Source organism: Marmota monax, unplaced genomic scaffold (assembly GCF_021218885.2).
Source record: "Marmota monax isolate L192 unplaced genomic scaffold, Marmota_monax_Labrador192_F-V1.1 WCK01_AAM20220418_F8-fsc00015, whole genome shotgun sequence".
NCBI classification, from domain to species: Eukaryota; Metazoa; Chordata; class Mammalia; order Rodentia; family Sciuridae; genus Marmota; species Marmota monax.
In genome coordinates this window covers 19,901,574-19,924,835 of record NW_026692194.1, presented here as the reverse complement: position 1 = coordinate 19,924,835, position 23,262 = coordinate 19,901,574, and the positions used below count along the sequence as shown (strand labels likewise).

The 23,262-nt window shown below is 34.7% G+C and overlaps 1 protein-coding gene across 12 annotated transcripts in view; it reads left to right on the top strand.

Moving 5' to 3' along the window:
* Positions 1–19,062, top strand: part of Socs5 (suppressor of cytokine signaling 5) — a 56,053-nt gene extending 36,991 nt beyond the window's left edge. For all 12 annotated transcript variants that reach the window (XM_058573414.1, XM_046424828.2, XM_046424804.2 and 9 more), the window contains one exon: positions 14,843–19,062. In XM_058573414.1, coding sequence (XP_058429397.1) covers positions 14,855–16,465 — 1,611 coding nt within the window. In that variant the 5' untranslated portion in view covers positions 14,843–14,854 and the 3' untranslated portion in view covers positions 16,466–19,062. The remainder of the gene's footprint in view (positions 1–14,842) is intronic.
* The last annotated feature ends 4,200 nt before the right edge of the window (positions 19,063–23,262 follow it).

The window sequence follows — 23,262 nt, the reverse complement described above, 5'->3', positions numbered from 1 at the left end:
AAATAGTGAAAGGTATAAGAAAGTGGCACTCTTGTGATATAGAAAAAGAAAACAGCTTGGAAACAGTGATAGCAGCTGATGGCTAGAGGCAAATCAGATTCTAAAGGCTGATGCTCAGGGAGTTACCTAATCCCAGTAATGACCAGAGTTCTTGAATGAGGATCCACCAGCTCCTGTAGCTCTTGCTGTCAGTCCCTAGGGCGTCCTGGTGGAATGAGGCCAGGTTCTCAGGTCTAGTATCTTGAGGGCCGATCCCATTTGTGTTACTGATTTTGTCATTGGATTTCTATGACAATTCCTGTTCCCCTTGTTATTAAAGTCATGTTTATCAACATCCTCTTCCACCACACACACACACCTATGTTTGTCTACTGAGTGTCAGAACCTTGCAACCAGAGAGACTGATAAATGAATAAATTTGTGTTCATAAATGACTGACATGTAAGCAAAATTGAATTCGTATCAGAAAGCTACTGTTTTATTAACAATTAGCATTTTTTATAACATGGAATACCCACCATTCCTACCACTGCTTTTTACTTCCTCTTTTTATTACATTTTGGGAATTGTCACCTAAGCTCAGCTGTACTAGCTGTTAATATTATGTATCACATAGTCTGTTTCTGTTGGTTGGCCTATAAATAGTATCTCTATATGCAAAGAATGCACATTACTTCCTACTGGCACTCTATTGAAAAGTGTATTTCCTATGTGTCAATCCAATATTACTTACCACTAATCCCAGTACTGTTGAGAGGCAGCCAAAAACCTGAATTTGTTATTCTTTTTCCATTGATTGTGTTCTTCCCCTCCAACCCCTCATTTCTAGTCTTTGCTTACTGTTGTCCCACCTTTTCCTTTAAATGTTTATTTATTCTGCATTTTACATATATAACTTTGGGCTTATAATATAAAAGCAGGTCTTTTTCAAGATACAGTTCCTTTTTTTAAATAATATTATTTCAACTAGGAAACTAATAAATATTGAGTCTAATGTTTTAGAAAATACAGGAAAAAAAACTGAAATTAAAATAATAAAAAACTAACCAGAGAGTACTATATTGGCATTCCTTACTCATAATCTTTATGTGTGTATGTGTTTGTATCATGCACACATATTATGATTATGCACACACTATGATTATATATAATAGTGAGGTTCATTGTGACATATTTATACATGCTTCATAACATGATTTGTTTCACTCCCCAGCATTTCCACTTGCGCTCTTCTCCTCTTTGACCCTGATCTCCTTCCTCAGCTCTACTGGTCTCTTTTATATTTTCATGAAATCCCTTTTTAATTTCTTTTTTCTCTCTCTAGCTTCCATGTATGAGAAAGAACATAAAACTCTTTGACTTTCTGAGTCTGGCTTATTTAGCTCAACATGATGCTCTGCAGTTCCATTTATTTTCTGGCAAATGACATAATTTCATTCTCCTTTATAGCTAAAAGAACTCTACTGTGTATAGTTACCACCTTTTCTTTATCCATTCATCTGTTGACAGCCATCTAAGCTGGTTCCATGCTTGGCCATTATAATATGTGTGCTATAAATATGCCTACCCGTAGTCTTTTTAAAAATATATATTTGTATTTATGTATGTTTGTGTTATGAGCTCAGTTTAAAATTTTAAGATTCTCTTTTAGTTGAAAAGTAGTATGATTAGAATTAGAGTTATCACTGTTGTACTTTTAGGTCTTAAATAAAGAGTCTATTTATGGAATGCTATGTTTCTTTTTAAAATTCTAATATTAAAAAAAAATCAGAGATATTTGAGGTTAGCTAATTCAGGTTACCTATAGAGGAAGGACTACCTTGGATGGCTAGGAAGAACATTTTTTATCTGCTTTAACATCTCTCATGAAAGACTCTTCACAAATCTCTTTTGGTTGTTATTTACATTCTTAACATTTGAAATATTAATTTTTTCCTGAGAGTTTTGTTTTTATCAGAAGAATTGAGTAGCCAGTCAGAATTCTTTTAGAGGAAGATTTTTAAATAATAAACAACCATTTGGTCACTTTCATTTTCCAGGTAATTGAATTTCAATTTAATTTTTATCTTCATATTCCTATAGTACTGTTAGTTGTTTGTTTGTTTTTGCTCCTTTTGTGCATAGTTCTTAAAATGTAGAAGAAGCCACCAGACACAGACCCCCTTGATTTTTTTTTTTTTTTTCGTTTTCGTTTTCTTTGATGCTTGAAATCCTAGGATAAATATTCTGGAAGGTGTCCCAGAGGGGAGTGAGAGTGGAGGAAGGTAGACTGTATAGGCAACTGTTGCAGTTAATCCATTGCAAATGATGATAAAGATTGGACTTGGGAGACGGGCTGTGGAGGTGGAAGAAGATGGACCTGTATGGCTGTGGAGTAGATTGTAGACCCATATCCTCATAGTTCACCACTCCCCAGGCAGTGGTAACTCTAAGACAGTGACCACAGTTTACCCCCTGCCATTTTGATCTCATCCTTTAGGGGCATAAAGAAGTTAGAACTCTTGCTAAAGGAATAATTTGAAAGAAATGTCCTGTCAGCCTTTCTCCTTACCCTTGCATTTCTTTTAGTTTCAGTTTTCATGTTATTGGTAAATAGTTACGTGATTGACTTTTGGGTGTTGATCTTGTACCCTGCTGAACTCATTTATTATACAGTTCAGGGATTTTGGCTTTTTTTTTTTTTTAAACAATTGTTTTGGTTTTCCATGTGGATAATCATGTCATTTGAAAGCAAAAAGTTTTATTTTTTCCAATTTGTATGCCTTTCTTTTTCCTGTCTTATTGAACTGGCTATTGTACCACCTTTGACTTCTTGCTCTGGCCATTTAATTAGAAATCACAATTGTTACAAAAAGTGACTTCTGCTACCCAGAATACCTGCCAGGGTTAATGTGTTCCTTGTGCAAAGATTTTTAATTACTGCTTCAAAGTCTTTAAAGGTTATAGTCTAAACCCCTACTTCCCCCATCCCACCCCACCCCCCATGTTGGAGCTTGAACCCAGGGCCTCACACATGCTAGAGAAGCACTCTGCCACTGAGCTACATCCCCAGCCTGGTCTGTCAATTCCTTATTTCTTTCTGTTAATTCCTTATTTCTTATCAAGTCAACTTTGGTAATTTTGTGTTTTTCTAAAAATCTAGCTATTTAAAAATTTTTTTAACTTACTGGCTTATAATGATCATAATAATCTCTCTTAAGTCTTTACATCTTTATGTGTTCCTTTTTTCATGTCTTACCTTGTGTGTACATGTAGTTTGTATCCCTAGGCTACTATACTACTTAAGGATTCTTTGATCTTTGCTTGCTCTGGTCAGTGTACTTGCATGTAGCACTTTTGTCTAGCCACACTCCACCCCTTCTAATTTTTAGTTTCTAAGTTGCTATGCAGTTGGTGTCCAGAGAATAAAGTTTGCTTAAATTATGGGCCAATTTAGAGTGAACATGCATAGAGCAAGGGCTTTAAGTATTCTCATGTGAGAGCTTGAACTTTATCATAATGTTTTCCACATGTGGTACTTGGTAAATGTTAAAATGAATATTTTTAAAAAATCTCTTCAGTTTATTCCTCTGTGTTTGATAGGGGAGGTTTTATTTCAGTTCTGTTAACAAGCTAAAGATCTTTGATTGTCCTATTTTAAAATAAACTAGTATGTTACATGATGATGCATAAAAGAAAACTGAGGTGATTACTCGTTTCTAGTCTGTAGTTTTGGGCCAACATGGTTCTGTTTACATTCATGTTCTTAAATGATTTAAAAGCACCATTCTCAGGTATCTCCCTATAGAACAGACTAATTTTGAGATGTTAATTTTTTTTTCTTATGGTGGTAGAAAAGCTACCTCAGAAAAAGGGATGTTGTCCTGATTGCTTGCTTGCTATTTGTTTCATTCTTTCCTCATTCTTCCTTTCCTTTTTTTGATTCATTACAAGCTGTCAAATTATTTGAAGCCTGTTAGTTTACTTCAGACCTAAAATTTGTCCTAGAAAAGAGTAGGTATCCTAAAGTTTATAAATGAATAATAAATGTATGCAGTTTTAGATAGAAAATAAAAGGAAAATGTTATCATAATGTATTTCAGTCCTTAGAGTCTTTGTATTTCTTTAAATATTTTGTTTAAACTGCTGGGGTTATAAAATGGTTATCCTTCCCAGGGAAGGAAATGGTCCAGAAAACATTTCACTCACTGTTTTCTTTGTAAATGATTAGCCAGGCCACAATGAGCTCACTGTTAAGACTTAAATCAGAAAGACTTTTCCAGATTTAAGCTGCCCACTAAGTTCCACAACTAAGTAGTTTGGGTTTTCTTGTTTGTTTTTAACTATCTTTTGGTGTGAAGGGAGATTCCTGATGCGCTTTGATGCACTCTTGGAAGCATGACCTATAGAGGCAGTAGTGAGGGTACTAATCACATAGTTATAATGCTCAGTACATTTGCTTGATTTGCCTCCCTGGAGGTGGAAGATGAAGGCAAAACTAACCAACCAATAATGAATCTCTCTCCCCACCCCCAACATAAAAACAGCCTTGCTTTTTGTTGTTATCACTGAAATGTACCATCCCTGTCTTGGATTGGTTGTATATCAGAAGCTACCAATTTTGAGCTCCTAATATATACTCAGCTGTACTTATATTACCATTATCCTTGTAAGAGGTGGTAATTGTTCCTATTTTTAGATGGAAAGGCTAAGACTTAGATCTCACACTGCTAGTCAGTGCATGAATGTGATTTTAGGTCCTGCTAAATCTAAAGCATATGTTATCTGTATCATACCCCATAGTTTGCCAGTAATGCTGGCCAGATAAGAAACATTTCAGTAAATGGTATGTTTGTTAGTATATTACATAAGATATTTTCTCTATAGAAAATGAAGCATAACTTTAATAGGATTTTATGCTTTTTTAGTGTACAGTATTATACAGTAAAATTTAAATTGTGGCGGTGTTTTATAGACTAAAAAGGGATTTTGAAGCCAGAAACAAATGAATAAGGACTATGTTCCTAGACTTTGCCCAGAACTATACAGATGAGCTATCCTTTGTTTATATTGTAAATTAGCTGTAGCTTGAACTGATAAGAAACATTGAAATCAACATTGTGTTTCCTAGGAAGTAATATAGAAGTTTAATGATCAATAGAACTTTTATCTGGAAGGTACTGTACATAGGAACATATTGACATTTGTGATATAACCCAGAAGAACTGAAAGGGAGAATTATTTTTTAAAAGAAAAAAAACTAAAGATGCTAGATAGTAATGATAACATTTTTAAAGCCTCTGACTTTTTTAAAAATTGTCTTCTGGGGCCAGTAAAATATTATTTCTAATCCTTTTATATAATCTATAAGTAGATATTATACTCATTATACCAGGAACAAATTTATGTTCAGAAATGTGAAGGAAGACATTCAAGTTCACAACATTCTGAAGTGGTGAAGCTAAAATCAACTCCCCTCCAGCCCTCAAGTGTTGAAGACTAGTTTATGCCTGTGCCCTTTTCATTCTGCTTCCCTAAGCAAAGTACAGGCAGTGTTCCTATTTGGGACTTGGGCCAAAAAATAGGATGTAAGCTGGACCTAGAGTACCTCCTATGTGATACTGAAAGTCAGAATTGTGTGGGTAAAATTTAAGAAATGAAAATATAAATTTAAATACCTATTTTTTAATTAGGAAAAAATAGCCCTCAAATTTTTCCCCTTTTTTGGGAGGGGAACATGTTGTTATGGAATCTTATATCACTGTGACTCTCAAGTTGTTTCTATGTCTTATTTATTTTCTTCTTTTTAAAACCTCATTCTTTGAAATTATGTTGTTACAAATATTTTAACTGACCATGTGGTTAAAAGTAGTATTCTTGTAAAGCAGTAGAAAGTAGTTAGATCCATTATTTACAACAATACCAGAACATTCCGAGTGGTATATAGGCCTACATAAAGGATTATGGGTTTCATAATAGATAGGCATCAAGTGTAAAAGTCAAAACACTTGCTACTGCAAGGGAATATACTTTTTACTCTGCATTCTTTTAGCCAAAGTATTCTTTTATTAAATAGGCCAGTAATTTTCTTTTGAGTGTGCATGTGCTACCTTTGTCATATTTTATTATTATTATTTATTAGAGGTTCTGTTTGGGTATGTGTACTAATTCCAGACAAATTCTGTCTTTATGTTCTCCAATAATTGAAAAGATATAGGAATGATGGATTCTTTGGAGTTTTAAAGAACTTGCTAATGACATTGCTAGGATAAAGTTTCTAAAATTGATTCAAGAAGAGGTAGAAAACCAGAATAGACTGATAATAGTTCAAGAAATAGAAGTCAAGGTTGTTATTAATCTCTCAGGTATATTAGTTTCTACATCTATAAAATTGAGATAGTTACTTACTTATAAGTTTATTGGGAGAAGAAAAATGCATTTATCAGTGCATGGCACAAGCTTAGCACCCAGGAATGTAAATGTCCTTGCAGCTGTTGCTACCATCATCATCATTTATCTTTATGCACTTAAGATGAGCTTAGAGTATGAATCCCCAAACTGTTCTATAGAGTGACTGTTGATTTTGATAAACATAATATCAAAGGTTTTATGCTACACCTGTGGTGTCTGTAAAATATGACTTACCTCTTAACTCATTATACAGCCCATGAGTTAAGAATGTATCTTGTATTTTTAAATGGTTAAAAGAAATCAGAATAATGACATTTTGTGACAAGTGAAAATTATGAAATAAAGTTTTACTGACATGTAGCCATACTTAGTTATTTATATATTATCTATGGTTGCATTCATGCTGCAATGGTAGGATTCAGTATTGCCATAGAGATCATATGGCCCACAAAGCCTAAAATATTTATTATCTGGCCCTTTACAAAAAAAAAAGTAGTTTGCTCTGTACTATATGCAAGGAACTTTTTTGGGAGGGTATGGGGATTGAAACCAGGGGTGCTTAACCACTGAACCACATCCCCAGTCCTTTTTAGTTTGTATTTTGACAGGGTCTAAGTTGCTTAAGACCTCATTTAGTTGCTGAGACTGGCTTTGAATTTTTTATCCTGCCTCAGCTTCCTAAATTGTTGGGTTTATAGGGGTGCACCACCATGACCAACTTGGTTTTGGTGGGGGTTTTTTTGTTTTGTTTTGTTTTGTTTGGTTTGGTTTGGTTTTTTAACATTGCTGTCTTTACAGTAACCAGGTTAAAGAGTAAGAACATTTTGATTAACCGTCATAAATTTGCCATTTAGAAAAATAAACCTATATGCTATTTTCTAAACAGCTTTTTACTTTCAGTTTTACCCTTTTACCTAAGAGTTGAGAGAGCATTTTGTTTTCCTTAGATTTTGTTTTGTTTTTTTAATTGTTCAGTATTTGGTTATTCTATTGTGGTAAAGGTGTGGCTTGTGTAATTGTAAAAATTTTATTATGCAGTGTGTCATATATAGGAAAGAGTGGATAAAATCGTCAGGGACAGTCTAAAAGAATATTTAATAGGCAAAAACCTTGAGCCTACTACCCAGGCTAAACAATAGAAAACTTCCAGTGTCTTAGAAGCCTCTCCTGAGTATTTCTCCTAATTCTATATCCCTCTTTACAATAAGCATCCATATTGTTTGATGACTTTTGACAGTCTGTTGCTTTTTATAATATAAAAAATATTATTATGTATGTATGTATATTTAAACCACATACTTTGAATTTTGCTTGTTTAAAAGCAGATTTATTCATAATGAATGTATTCATCTATTATTCTTTCTCTAAGCATTTTGTTTTTGAAGTTAATGTTTTGATGCAAGTAGCTATTATAGGTTATCATTCCTACTATATTGTATTCTGTTATATGAATATATACCAGTAGACTAATGAGTATTCACTTAGATGTCCCCATGATAACCACAACTGCATTATTTCAAAAATTAAGTTCATTCATTCTCCAAATCCCCACTTGCCAACACTGTTCTCTCTCTCTGAAATAGCATCTCTGTCCATGCATCTGCCCAAATTATTATTTTTGACAAATCCCTCTTTCTCATTCTGCATTTTCAGTCAGTATCAATCCTGTAGATTTATACTTCTAAACATCTCTATATCCATTTCTACTATTACCACCTTAATTGAGTTCATACTTGGACCTCTGCAGTAGTCTTCAGTGCAGGGCCAACCAACATCCATTCTTGTCCTCTTATGGGTTACAAGGCCTACCTCTGCAACTTCATCTTGGTGCTCTTCCCCTTCCTACCTAAGCCGCGTTAACTTCAGCCTTGTACATCCGGCTTCAGGACATTTGCAAACGCTGTTCTGTGCCTGTAGAACTCTGTCCTAATTCATTTTACTCGTTCTTCCGAACAGAATTTTGAAATATCGCCTCCTCAGAGAATTCCTTGTTCACCAACCCAAAAGAGGTCATGTCTTCCTGTTAACATGAGGACATTATGCTATTCTATCTTGGCTACAAATTTTAATCTTAATTTTAGTTAAATAATTGTTGAGAAAAGCCATAAAAAGGAATACATACCTTAAATATTTTACTCTACCTGTATGTTCATTCTTTAGTTCCCACCCCCCATACCCCTAAACTGGGGATTGAAATCAGGGGCACTTAACCACTGAGCCACATTCCCAGCCCTTTTTATTTTTTAAGACAGTTTCTTGCTAAATTTCTGGGACTGGCTTTGAACTTGGCAATCTTCCTGCCTCACCCTCCCAAGCCACTGGGATTATAGGTGTGCGCCACCAACCCTGCTCATTTGTCAGTCTTGATTAAGGAGCCAAGATCTTTTCTTTGAAAGTAAGTCTACTAGTTGCAGATTCATATTTTCTATCTTGCAGAAACTATACCTATAATGTATCACCAATATTCCATTTTGGGTTTTTTGTTTTTTTTTTAAGTAGAACAAGAACTTAAACTCTTCTGATGCTTTCCAAGTATAGAATCCTTGTAGATTCTTTGTCTTATTCTTCTCAATTCTTGGCACCATTTTCATTATTTCAAAGACATTCAACTTGGTCAAACTTCCAACCCTCTCATTGTCTACTATGTTCATTAGCATTTAATTAAATAATATAATTATAATAATACAAATAGCATAAACAGGTTTGGAGCCTACCATAACTAACTCACTAAAGTCAACCAATGGGAATAGAAATATCTGGGCATATTAGATCAGGATTCCACATTTTTTCTGAGTGGACGTACACATGGTCTACTGTATTACTATGTTATGCACACTGTTTTAGTGTATCTCTGAGCAATTTTATATAGTTTACTCTAATATTAAATATTAGTATTAAGGCAAATAGCTATCAATTTGGATAATACAGACCAGGTCCCAATACAGTGTATAAATAATTCACAATAGATTGTTTTAAAAAGCATATGGTTTTCAAATTCTTTTAAGGAACAATAGTTCTGATGGCTAAACATCCCAAGAAATATTAAGTCAGTCTTAACATTACTAATATTGTGTTCTTTTTCCAAACACTATTGAAATGCCACCAAAATATCAACAAAACTTTAGTCTCCTAAACTGCCTCTTGTACCTGAATTTGACATGGAAATACTTTAATCAGTTCATATGTCCCAATTTTTGTTACTGTGATTGAAGATCTTTGTATTAGAAAAATATTACCATGGTGAAGCAATCTATGTGGGCTGAATAGTAGAGGAAGGATTTGAATTGGGTTATAGTATTCCTTTTTATCCAATAAATCTTGCATTATATTCTGTTGAAATGAAGTACTGGGAAATATTTCGATTATTTTTGTTTTGTGGAAATTTTGTAATAGATACTGCTTGGCATTGAGGGGGCCATTGACTAACTGTACTTTTAAATATTTTGTGTAGTAATGGAATTTGACCTCTAATTTTCCTTAATTCTGATTTATAGCTTATCCTGTTAAATACAATTTTTCAACAAAAGTCATCTAACTTACAAAAGCATTATAAAACCAGTTTCAATTATGATTCCCTGGGGGAAAGTTTTAGAAATTTGCTTTGGATAGCTTTAAGGATAGCTAAGCTTGTATAGAAATGTGAAAGATCACAGTGGTGGTAAACTTTCATTGTAGAGTCAATACAATTGAAATTTAACCCTTCTTTTTTAGTCCAGTATAATTTTATGTAAAACTATAAAGTAATAGAGTTGTAATTTAGACCTCAGAGGATTTTAACTCTGTCCTACAATGCATATCTGAAAATTTAACAACAAAAGAACCTCAAATCTTAAACCTTAAATCATAAATATTAAAATGGCTGAAATGCCTTGATTCTTAAGTGACCTATTCTATGAATCACTGTAAGTATTTTTTGTTTTCCAGTAATACAGCTGCCCACACAGCATTCCCATGTCAAGAAAAATCCACTTTCTTTCCCCAAGGAGTATGGAAGCATAATAGGCTTTCTTTAAATGAGACAATGTTGTCACAATGCAATCTGGTAACAATCTCCAGATTAGAAATAGAGAAATAACTAAGTGTCACGCTCTGTGAACCTGAACCAAGGGTTGAGTGTTGCTGTTTTCTGCCTATAAACAGCTGTATAAGATGACTGGTTTTATGTTTGGTCATTTTCTAAAACAGTCATTTTTCAGGTTTAATTTGCTCATCAGAAAAAATATTTTTTGGAGAACTACAAAATTTATCTTAGAAACTTGGAGAAGAGAGTTAGACTTCTGGATTTCCTGAATATGGCTCTTCTACTGTGTAGAGTAGTATATAGTTTATTATCTTACACGCTTACTCTTGACTAGTGTCAGTAAACTTTTTCTGAAAAGGGCAAGATAAAAAATATTTTAGGCTTTGCAGCCTACTTGTAGTCTCTGTCAGATTTTCTTTTTTTGTTTTTGTTTTTAAGCCCTTAAAAAATGTAAAACCCAATTCTTTCAGTCCACACAAAATGTGGCTGTAGACCAGATTGTCTCTCAGTCCGTATTTTGCAGACTGTAGCCCTAAAGTAGTATTTTCCAGTAGATATATAATCCAAACTATAAGTGTAATTTAAAATTTTCTAGTAGCACCAATGAAAAAAGTAAAAAGAAAAAGCAATATGTTTAGCCAATTACTATTTAAACTATTACAGTTTCAGTATGTGAACCAAACCACAATTCGGGGATCAATATAGCCACATAGATTGGACAGCACAGCTCTAAACCATAGCTACTCAAAACATGGTCCAATAACTGATGCCAGTTCCTCGAAAGATAAGGTCAAGGAAGGCTGAAAATCTATGGATCAGATTCCCACATATCTTTTACTCTGAACAGCCAGGAGACTGTTCTTCCTTTACTTTGGGTAAAACTAAAGGTTTAATAGCTTGGCAAATTTAATCTAAGATATTCAGTCAAAGCTAAGGTTGGGATACCTTTTGAAAATATGCATAACTTTAGAAAAAACAGATTTCAGTGCGAATCTGAATATTGAGGATAAAACCTAATGGCTCCTATTTCCCTGTTGTTATAACATAGTAGTCAGGTGCTATGACCTATACAGGAAATCAGAGGATTTCTCTCTTGAGTTAATTTACTAGCTAGTAAATTTTTTTTTTTGGGGGGGGTGCTAATATAAAAACCAACTTATTGCTTCCTTTGTAGTAAAGCCAACAGTTGAGAAGCCTCACCCAGGCTTCTAATCAGCATTGTAATGCAGATGGACAGTCAGGGAGCATCAGACACTTGTCAGAAGCTTCTAAAATGAAAAACAGACCTAAAGATTCAAGGAGAAAAAAGATGTTAAGAAGAAATGAGGTGGGGGTATATTTAAGGTATTAAAAGGAAAAACAAGGAAGAAAACATTGAAGAAGTGTGTATCTTCAGAGAAATGAGATGTGCATCCAAGAAACTAGAATAAGATGCTATTAAAATGAATGTTTATAGAACAAGAAAATGGTCTTAGAAATTAAATTTTGTCAGGAAGAAGTATAACTAAAATAGAATTGTTGGAAATTGAAGTGAAAGAAATTTACCAGAATGTAGAAAAGGAAAATAAATGCAAAATAGAAAAGAATATAGAAGATAATCAAAGAGGTGTAGTGTTTAATGGAAAGGACTTTGAAAAGGGAGGATGGAAAAGGAAAAGGCCCACAATGAGGAGGAGGAGGAGGAACAGCAAGCAGCAGCTACAAATTTTCAGAAAATTAAACAGAAGAGTGGGAATTGGTGTAGTCTGAGACCTTTCAATAGCCACACTAGAAAATATTAGGGTGAGGCCCTCAAAATTTTGACGATAAATTATTTCCAACCTCGTTTTTTTCCTGAAAGAATAGAAAACATGAGAATGAAATAGAACATTTCATAAGAAAAAGGAGTTGCTAGAATAATGGTTAAGGAAAGTCATAGGATGGCACTTTGTAGGCAGCATTTGACCTTATTGAGAGTTATCTTACAATTCTGTTAAAGAATTCAATAGATACAGAAAAAAGGAAGCAAACCAAAAAGTTTTAGGCAATTATTCTAGGAAAAACAAATGATTGTATAAGAAAAGAAAATGGCTTAACTCTGTACAATATTCACATGGTCACAATAAATATTAATTTAACCAAAAGATATATTTTAATGTTTTCTTCATTCTAGTTAGCTTCTTGAAAATACAAGTATCTATGAGAGAAAATTAATCCAAATTATAGAAACGTCAGCTCTGATGACTTGCCAATATAAGAAGCATACTCAAGTTGTTTACCAATACTGATGCTAACTTGTAAGAGGATAAATATGAACAAAAAAACCAGAAAAGTTGTACCATGTTTATTAAATGACAAATTAGACACCTTTTTAAGTTACCCTTTTTACAAAGCTCTCTGCTATTATGATGTGATAAAACAGTTGATCCATATATGTTTTTTTTTGTTGTTGTTTGTTTTTTTAAATAAGAAATCATGTTTATTTATGGGGCTGTGGTTTTGGGTTTTTTTTCCCCCTTTTTATTTATTTTTTGTCTTTTTTTTATTATTAGTTGTTCAAAACATTACAAAGCTCTTGACATATTATATTTCATACATTTGATTCAAGCAGATTATGCACTCCCATTTTTACCCCGTATACAAATTGCAGATTCACATCGGTTACACATCCACTTTTTTACATACTGCCATACTAGTGTCTGTTGTATTCTGCTGCCCTTCCTATCCTCTACTATCCCCCCTCCCCTCCCCTCCCCTCTTCTCTCTCTACCCCATCTACTGTAATTGATTTCTCTCTCTTGTTTTTTTTTCCCCTTTCCCCTCACTTCCTCTTATATGTAATTTTGTATAACAGTGAGGGTCTCCTTCCTTTACCATGCAATTTCCCTTCTCTCTCTCTTTCCCTCCCCCCTCTCGTCCCTGTTTAATGGTGATCTTCTTCTCATGCTCTTCCTCCCTATTCTGTTCTTAGTTGCTCTCCTTATATCAAAGATGACATTTGGCATTTATTTTTTAGGGATTGGCTAGCTTCACTTAGCATAATCTGCTCTAGTGCCATCCATTTCCCTGCAGATTCCATGATTTTGTCATTTTTTAGTGCAGAGTAATACTCCATTGTGTATAAATGCCACATTTTTTAATCCATTCATCTATTGAAGGGCATCTAGGTTGGTTCCACAGTCTAGCTATTGTGAATTGTGCTGCTATGAACATCGTTGTAGCAGTATCCCTATAGTACGCTCTTTTAAGGTCTTTAGGGAATATGTTTAATTCATATGTTTAGATTTTGCCATTTCTTCTAAAAATATCAACTTTCCAATTATTGAATGAGATAATAGTGTGTGCCTGTCTTAAAACCATATTTTTTAAAGTACCATGAAACTGCTTCAGGCTCCACCCACTCCCCAAAAGAAGCAAGAATACAGACTGTTAATTGCATAAGGTTTTGCTTTTTTTTTTTTTTTTTCCTCCAATCCCTACAGTGTCATAACATAATTTTGTTTCTGTTACTTTATTAGTTTTTCTCTCCCAGGTTTAAAAATTTAGAAACTCAAAGACACCTTTCTATTTAAACCTAAATATTCTATCTCCTCCTATTTTCCTATTAACACTGCTTCTTCAAAATTGTGGATTAAGTGTGATATATTATTGAATGGGAAGGGAAGATATGGGGTTTTAACAAGTGATTAACCTGTTAACTAACCTCAGGGAAGGAGTTAATAAATGAAATTGGGAAAATTCCTACTTTAAGGGTTTGAAACTTTTTTTTGGCCCTGGGAATTAAAACCCTGGGGCACTTCACCAGTGAGCTGCATCCTAGCCCCTTTGATTTTTTTTTTTTTTTTTTTTTTTTTTTTGGAAACAGGGTTTCACTAAGTAGCTTAGGGCCAAACTGATTTGCTGAGGCTGGCCTCAAACTTGCAATCTTTCTACCTCAAGCCTCCAAAGCCACTAGAATGATTACAGGTATTTACCACTGCACCTGGCGGAACTTATTTTAATGTGTTGGCACAGATGTGGTCCTGATAATTATGACTTTTGTAAAGCTAAATACAAGTGTGTTTCAATGTTGTTTTCCCTTTGAAGTATTTGGGACAATATTCCAGTTACTCAAAGTAGGGAGACAAAAATCAGTGCGATAATCAAATCAGGTTGATGCCTGGGGAAAGAAACCAGATTTTAATTGAGAAGAGTTGTTTCCTTTCATCTGAGTCTTGAGTATTCTACCTGAAAGGAAATGGAAAGTCATGACTGGCTGAAGTCATGGCCTTTGCCTCTGAAGGACCTGGTAGGCTTACCTACTACCAAACAGAAAGTTTGCATCATCACTTTCAGGGGCAATGTAAGGCAAATTCTTGACTGCCTAAGGGGCATAGAGTACTTACTGCCTTATCTCTTTTCACATGCCACTTTGGTTAATTTGTTTTTCTCCTTTTCCTATTCTGTCTTTAGGTCTTATAATCAATGGATAAAGTGGGGAAAATGTGGAATAACTTCAAATACAGGTGTCAGAATCTCTTCAGCCATGAGGGAGGAAGCCGTAGTGAAAGCGTAGACATGAATTCCAACAGATGTTTGTCTGTCAAAGAGAAAAACATCAGTCTAGGAGACATGGTTCCTCAGCAACAAAGCAGTCCTTTGAGAGAAAATATTGCCTTACAACTGGGGTTAAGCCCATCCAAGAATTCTTCAAGGAGAAACCAAAACTGTGCCACTGAAATTCCTCAAATTGTTGAAATAAGCATTGAGAAAGATAATGATTCATGTGTCACCCCCGGAGCAAGAATTGCACGAAGAGATTCCTACTCGCGGCATGCCCCATGGGGAGGGAAGAAAAAACATTCCTGTTCCACAAAGACCCAGAGTTCATTGGACACTGATAAAAAGTTCGGTAGAACTCGCAGTGGACTTCAAAGGCGAGAGCGGCGCTATGGAGTGAGCTCTGCACACGACATGGACAGTGTTCCCAGCAGAACCCTGGGGAGCCGCTCTCTGAGACAAAGGCTTCAGGATACTGTGGGCTTGTGTTTTCCCATGAGAACTTATAGCAAGCAATCAAAGCCCCTCTTTTCCAATAAAAGAAAAATACATCTTTCTGAATTAATGCTTGAGAAATGTCCTTTTCCTGCTGGCTCAGATCTAGCTCAAAAATGGCATTTGATTAAACAGCATACAGCTCCTGTGAGCCCACATTCAACATTTTTTGATACATTTGATCCATCTTTGGTTTCTACAGAAGATGAAGAAGATAGACTTAGAGAGAGAAGACGGCTTAGTATTGAAGAAGGGGTGGACCCCCCTCCCAATGCACAAATACATACATTTGAAGCTACTGCACAGGTTAATCCATTATATAAACTGGGACCAAAGTTAGCTCCTGGAATGACAGAAATAAGTGGGGACAGTTCTGCAATTCCACAAACTAATTGTGACTCGGAAGAGGACACAACCACCCTGTGTTTGCAGTCGCGGAGGCAGAAACAACGTCAGGTATCTGGAGACAGCCATGCCCATGTTAGCAGACAGGGAGCGTGGAAAGTTCACACGCAGATTGATTACATTCACTGCCTCGTGCCGGATTTGCTTCAGATTACCGGGAATCCTTGTTACTGGGGCGTGATGGACCGATATGAAGCAGAAGCCCTACTGGAAGGGAAACCCGAAGGCACATTTTTGCTCAGGGACTCTGCACAAGAGGACTACCTCTTCTCTGTGAGCTTCCGCCGCTATAACAGATCCCTGCATGCCCGGATTGAACAGTGGAACCACAACTTCAGTTTCGATGCCCATGACCCATGTGTGTTTCACTCCTCCACTGTAACAGGACTTCTAGAACATTATAAAGATCCCAGTTCGTGCATGTTTTTTGAACCATTGCTTACAATATCTCTGAACAGGACTTTTCCTTTCAGCCTGCAGTATATCTGCCGTGCAGTGATCTGCAGGTGCACTACATATGATGGAATTGATGGTCTCCCTCTACCATCCATGTTACAGGATTTTTTAAAAGAGTACCATTATAAACAAAAAGTTAGGGTTCGCTGGTTAGAACGAGAACCAGTCAAGGCGAAGTAAACTCTTCTGTTCCCAAAGGGCATTAACTAGGTCTGCTTTCATGTGCATCAGACAGTACACGTATAGGAAGCACAGTGTCGGTGCTTGGTTTTTCATACGGTGTGTAAGCTTAGTTATTAGTCTCTGTCAGATGCAGTCTACTGTTACTCAGACAAATGTGGTGCCTATTGAAACAACAGGATAGAGCTGCAGGTGTTCAGTAAGGCTACAAAAACATTTGCCCATTTAGTTGAGTTTGGTTTTTAATGGCTATAGTAACTAATGGAGGCAACTCTGGGGCATTTGCTATGAAGAATTCTATTTCTTATTAAAGAACAAATTAATAGTAGATGAGTATTTCAGCAGTTGACTAATGTTTGAAATTATTTTTTCTAAGAATTTTTTATAACCTTCCAAAAGTAGTGATGTTTGTAGTTACTATAAGTCAAGCTTTGGAAGTCCAAAATAAATAAATAAAAGACTGCCTTCCTCTTAGGGGAAAAAAAATGCAATTTTCTGGCCACAAGGGCATAGTGCAGTTCACATAAGTGTTGACATAGTTTATAGTCAGTCTCCTTTTCTCTTCTGCAAAAGGTACTGTTAAGTAAACCAGGTTTTCTAAATAGTTGTTTTTAAAATTTCAGACTTATAAGGTTAGTAGTAGAGTTTTATTTAAAGGCCTTAGTTATTCATTTTTTAAATGAGTGCTTTAATTCGAAGCAGGCATTTGGAATAGCTGCTGCAATTGTAGTCCTGCGTGTGATTTTTGTTTTTTAAGTTGATGTGTTCAGTCTAAACATTGTTCCATTAAAATTGGATCTTTTCCTATGCCCAGGATGAGTTTGTGAACCATGAAGAAAATGAGACTAGAAGATGCCCAAACAAGTCAGATAATAGTAACTACAGTGGTTGCTGGTGTTGAGAATATTGTTAAACTATAATTAATAATTTGGATGGCAGTATTTATCTTTGTTGTAAACTCTCATAGCTGAATCACTTAAGTATAATTTAATAGAATTTCAGTGCAGTTAATTCTTAATGGGAAAATTTGAAATCGAAATTGCAGATTTAAAAGGTACTGTACAACCATTGTATCTGTAAATAACTTAGCACCTTTTTGTCACTTAGAATAGTATGTAATACAACCTGAGTGAGCGCTTTGGGAAGTTTTATCAAGTTCTAGTGGTTGCTTCTTAGTATTGAACCGAATTTTCAATTCTGTCCTAGACATTTTGCACTATAGTAGCCAAATCCCATTCTCATGTCTTTTTGTTAATGTGCTCTGTGCTGCTGGAGAGTGCTCCTTAGTTTCTTTACCAGCTGCTACTGAAGGTTATTTTATATCCCTGTAGCTATTTCCAAGGCTACAGAAAACAAAAGCTATATTTGTATGCAACACTAACCCTTTGACTGCTAATGTATGTTTCTGCTTGCTGTGCCTTGTTATGGCTGCTTTTTTGTGCTAATAAAGTATGTTTGGTGTTCTCCTTGTATATCTGCTGTTTCATACATTTGCAACAGTTTCTCTTGTACATGGAATGGTTTGGGGTTTTTAAATAAGCATTATCTGGCAACCTGCTATAGTTAATGCAGATTTACCTACAGTCTAATATTGACTTATCAGAATAAGCTAACTCTAAATTTAATGCTTTACATCTTTCTAATCATAATCACATATACTGTGGAACAGTATCTATAGTTACTGGAAATTACTGTACAGTTTAGGTTACAACAGAAAATTTACAGAGAAATGATAAACCTATCAATTTCTCTGCTTGTAAGTGAAAGATTGAAACTCAATGACTTAGTATAGTAAATGAATATTTATAGCATCCAGCTGCATCAGAAACAGGTTAAATGAAGTCTTGTAGAGTAATAATACATCAGCACCATTTATTGGTTTGGGGACCATTTTGATTGATAATAAATGCCCAAAATGTAGAACTTTAACCAAAGACTTGTCTATTTTTAATGTAAAATGGGAATTGAAGGGACTTTTAATTTGTTATTTCTAATAAGTCTCTGAAGAACATATACCAAAGTGTTTGAGAACTTCATCCAAACCTACTTTAAAGCTTATGTGCAATTAAGTTGTTATGACATAATTATATTGCATAATTGTTAGGTCCGTTTTCTTGAGCTTATAATGTACCTGGAAAATAAACCTCTGAGGAAAAAAAAAAGTCCATATTGATTTTTGGAGAAGGACTATATATGCAAGTAAGATGGTATTGTGAAGAGGTAACTTGAAACTCCAAGAAAGCACTTGATGTTTTTATATGCTTGTAGCAAATTGATGTTCTAATTGTAGTTTTATAGAAAGTATTAATGCTTTTATGTATTTTAGAACTTTCATAATGTTAAATGGACATTGTTTTAAATGTGTACCTATTTGAGTTTATGTAAGCATGTATACACTGTGCAAAAAGTCACTTATGTTTCAGTTTGTATAATATTAATATGCAACTTTTGGGTTAAACTTTTTTCTTAAAATATTAGTGGCTTACATTTTAAAAAAGAAAAATCACCAGCATGAAAATGCACCTAAGTCTATATTCACTGTGTCTTTTTTCTGAATCCCATTGTAGCCTGTCAACTAAATTTGTGTTTTTATGGTCTTTTTGAAGTGCAATTTATTATAAACCAGAAAATTCTTAAGAAGTTGGGGCACATCTTCATAGTGAAATATGAAGAAAGGGTAGAAGAGTTGCTTTGATATCCTCATTCTTTGATTATTTCCCTTCCCCTACACACATACACATGCACACACACACATGCCTCTCCCTTAACCCTCCCTTTCTCCCTCCATATCTCCATATATAGGTATACATATGTATGTGTACATTTATGTATGTATGTATGTATATATACATATACATTTATGGTATTATTATTTTGGACAACAATATTGTCATCTGATACAAAATCATCTAGTAGGCCTTATTCTATAGATACTGTCTGAGAAATGTTCTTTTTGTGTGTGTGTTGCGGGCGGGGGATTTTGGAGGTTGAACCCCAGGGTCTTGCACATGCTAGGAAGTCATTCTACCACTGAGTGACAGTTCCAACCCTGAGAAATATTCTTGTATCATTCAAATTTTATTATCTCCTCCTAAAGTTTAGCCTTGCCACTGTAGTATTATTTGTAATATAGTCATCTTACAGAGAGAAACAAATTCATCAGGATTTTCTTTTCTGGCTAAACAGTTTAAAAATTTTAAAAGAAATAGCTTGTTTTAAGTACAGATATTAAGAGTCATAATTATATTTCTTAGATTAAAGTTGATCCCAAATAGTTCTTCACAAACCAATTTATATTCTTAAGGTCTTTTAGAAAGTTTTTATAAGATTGTAATGGCTCAAACCATAAAAACTGATACTTGAATTCCAGGCTTCCTTTTGACAAAATCCAAAGTTTATGAACTTTTTTAGTTGACATTTTGATCCTGGTTGCTATTCATTTTCATCCCAAAGCTTCTTTTGCTCCCTGGCACTAAACATTAACCTGAACATTTTATTGAGACTGGCTTTAAACTTTATTTTTATAGCAAATAACAAAAATTGCTTTTTGGTAACAGTAAAGAGCCCATGAGTAAGTCAGAATCCTAAGTAAAAGAGCCAAATCCATCTCTTGAGAGTATGTTAGCATAAGGGTGAATCACACCCGCTTGTTCACTTACTTACCAACACATGCTGTTGTACTTTGATGGAATTCAATAAAAATGCACACAGGACTGACTTAAAAGTGGGAAAAGTTTCAAAAGGGATGATACTACTCGGTATATGTTCATTACAAAACTGAGTATGTAAGATTCAAGTGGTTTCATGTTTTTGTTTTTGCGATAGCTGATAAAGAATATAGACTTTTAAAAATAGTATATTCCTATGAGATTTGAAGTGAAATTTTTGTGGGAGGTGGTTGTTGAAGTGTGTGGATGAGTTGGCGCAACTGTTTCCATGTTCAAGAATCTTGATTGAATATTAGCCCTTTCAGCCATTCATTCAACAAAGGTTTATTGAAGACCCATGTGCCAATCACTGTTTTAGATAATGGGTGTACATTGGGGTACAAAAAAAAGGCTACTGCCTCTTGGAGCTTGTTTCATTTTCATAGCTAAGGAATAAAATATGAACAAAATCCCAGAAACTGAATAAAATAAGACAAAATGTGGTTATCAGGGCACGATTTTATAGGATCACTGGGAAGTAATAACCTCGAATGATAAGAGAAAAATTATACCCGTGTCAAGAGAATAGGGTATTCTGGATGAAAAGAACAACAAAACCCAAATCCCCAAAACAGGAACAAGTTTTTATGCTAAGAAAGGAAATGCCACTGGATAAGTCCAGTGGGGAGTGGTAGGTGATGAGGTTCTTTAGATTGGCAAGGTCTTGATTGTACATGACTATGAATCCTTAGTAAGGAATTCAGATTTTCTTCAAGTGTGATGGGAAGCTACCAAAAGGTTTTAAGCAAGGGAATAACGATGGTCTGATTTATGTTTCTCTGGTAGGTGAAGAATAGGTTGTAGTGGGGTAAAATAAGGATCGTTGCAGTCATCCAGGTGAAAGATTGTGGGAACCTGAGCTGGGGCAATAGTCATGGGGAGAAGTCAGGTTCAGGTGTACTTTAGTGGTAAGGTTCACAGGATTTGGTGGTAAATTAGATATGAAAAGAGGAGAAATTTTTTAAAAATGACTACAGTGTTTGGTGTGAGCAAGGATGGTGATAACAGCTGAGATTTTGGAAAACAGTGTAAATTGAATCCTGCCTTGAATATGCTGAGTTCTGAGATTCCTCCTATCCCACTGGAGACGCTGAACAGGGAATTGGATGTGTGATTATAGTTCAGGGGAGAAAACAAAATATGGAGAGACAGGGATAGTATTTGACACCACAGGAGAGGATGTCAACAGCTAGGGATTTTGCATGAGATTAAGTATTTAAGGGAAGTAATGTAACATTTGGTTTGTCAATTTAGGGTTCTGTATTAGGTTTGGTTTTGGTTTTCCCTTAGAACTACCTACTTTCAATATAAGGACTTGTCATTCAAAATGTTTAAAACACTGAAATCACAAACTTTGCACCAAATTTTAGAACTTTCTAATTTGCTTAGTATCTTATATATTTAGTATGAATTTATAGGATAACTACAAGTTCATTATGAATCTAATGATGAAGAATTAACACCAGCAGAAAAGTGCACAATATCAATTTCTCTACCGCCACCAGTCCTGCCCCTGCACTTCCCAAGGCTCATTTGTAATTTTTTTGTAGGTAACTGCTATCAGCACTTGTTTTGTTCTCCTCCACTGTTTTCACAAGTAATTTTAACAGTTAAGAGACCAAATTTAGAGAGGAAAGGAGAGAATTGTAAAATATAGATTCAGAAACATATAGATAGAAAATATACATGTACATACACAAAGAGGGATGGAGGCCTCAGTCACCTTTTGAGAGTATGCTCAGATATTGTCCCGATTAGGCTCTTCGTGTAGTAGTGTGGACCTGGGTTTCTTACAACATGAGCAGGCCAGTCAGAGCAAATGAGGTGAAAGGCTTGCTTATCAAGGGATTCTTGAAATAAAATTTCGGTGGAAGGTGAAGATTGTGACCTCCTTTGAGTTTATAAGCTGGTGAGACACAGCCAAATATATGGAAATAGATGAAGTAAACAATAATGTAAAACTTTTCATTTGTGATGAGGAAAAACAAGTGACTGGAGTGGAATCAAGAATGCCTGAAGAGTTTGGTTTAGCAGAAGATGGTGGAGAAGACAGGGGGGCAGTAGAGGGGCGGGGCAGGTGGTGAAGGCAGGGCTGAGGTGGGAGAGTCCCCCCAGATTGCAGCATTTGCCTCTGCTAGACTGATTAGGTTCTTAAGCAAGGAAGAATTAGAAATTATGCTAGTAGCTGTAAGATACACAGCCATCAGGAAAGAAAAATGAGGAAGTTCTGTCACCTGATTTAAACTGATCTCAGAGAAGTTACCAAAGAAAAGCAGTTTGCCCAGGATATTTCTAGTTATACTTGTCAATTTCTCCAAATTTAAGCAAATCATAAGCCGAGCTGTTTCTCGCATTTAATATAAATGATATATCCTTTAAAAAAGCATTTAATATAAATAGCATATACTATTTAAATAAAACATGGATGATATGTGCATTTGAAAGATTTTAAAGAAAAAAATATTTAATAAGAAAAACTTCACTCTTAGTCATACTTAGAAAAAATAGGAAAATTAGGTCAAATATAAAGTAACATAAAAAATGTATTTGACAAAAATCCTGAGGAAAGGTATCAAAATAAATTTAAGAGGGAGTTAAGTTGAACTTAACCCCCCAAATGCTAATATGATTGATGTAGTATTTCTCAATTTCTTAAGTGTAAAAGCTTTGAAATTTTATTGTTTAGTGCTAGATACTACATTTAGGAATACATAACATTATTGCCAAACATTTCTTTTTCCATGTGCTTACTAAATATCCCTTTCTAAACAAAACCCCAAGATTTTAGGTTTTTATTCTTTACAATACTGAATGGTTAATTCTTTTCCCATTTAAAAGTACATTGAATTATGGACTTCCTACCTTTTTAGTTGCTTTTATTTTTCAAAGTTAACTGTATTATCGTACCTTTGTTAAACCTTTTAAGCCATTCTTTAAAAATGAAACTAGAATACCTTAAAGTTTATCACCTAATTTTATAAACATTTTTAGGCGTCCTTAGGTACAATTAAGACAGTATTAAATTTTAATAGCATTAAGAGAACAGAAATATTTTGATATGGTAGTTTCAACCCTGTGACTGATATAAAT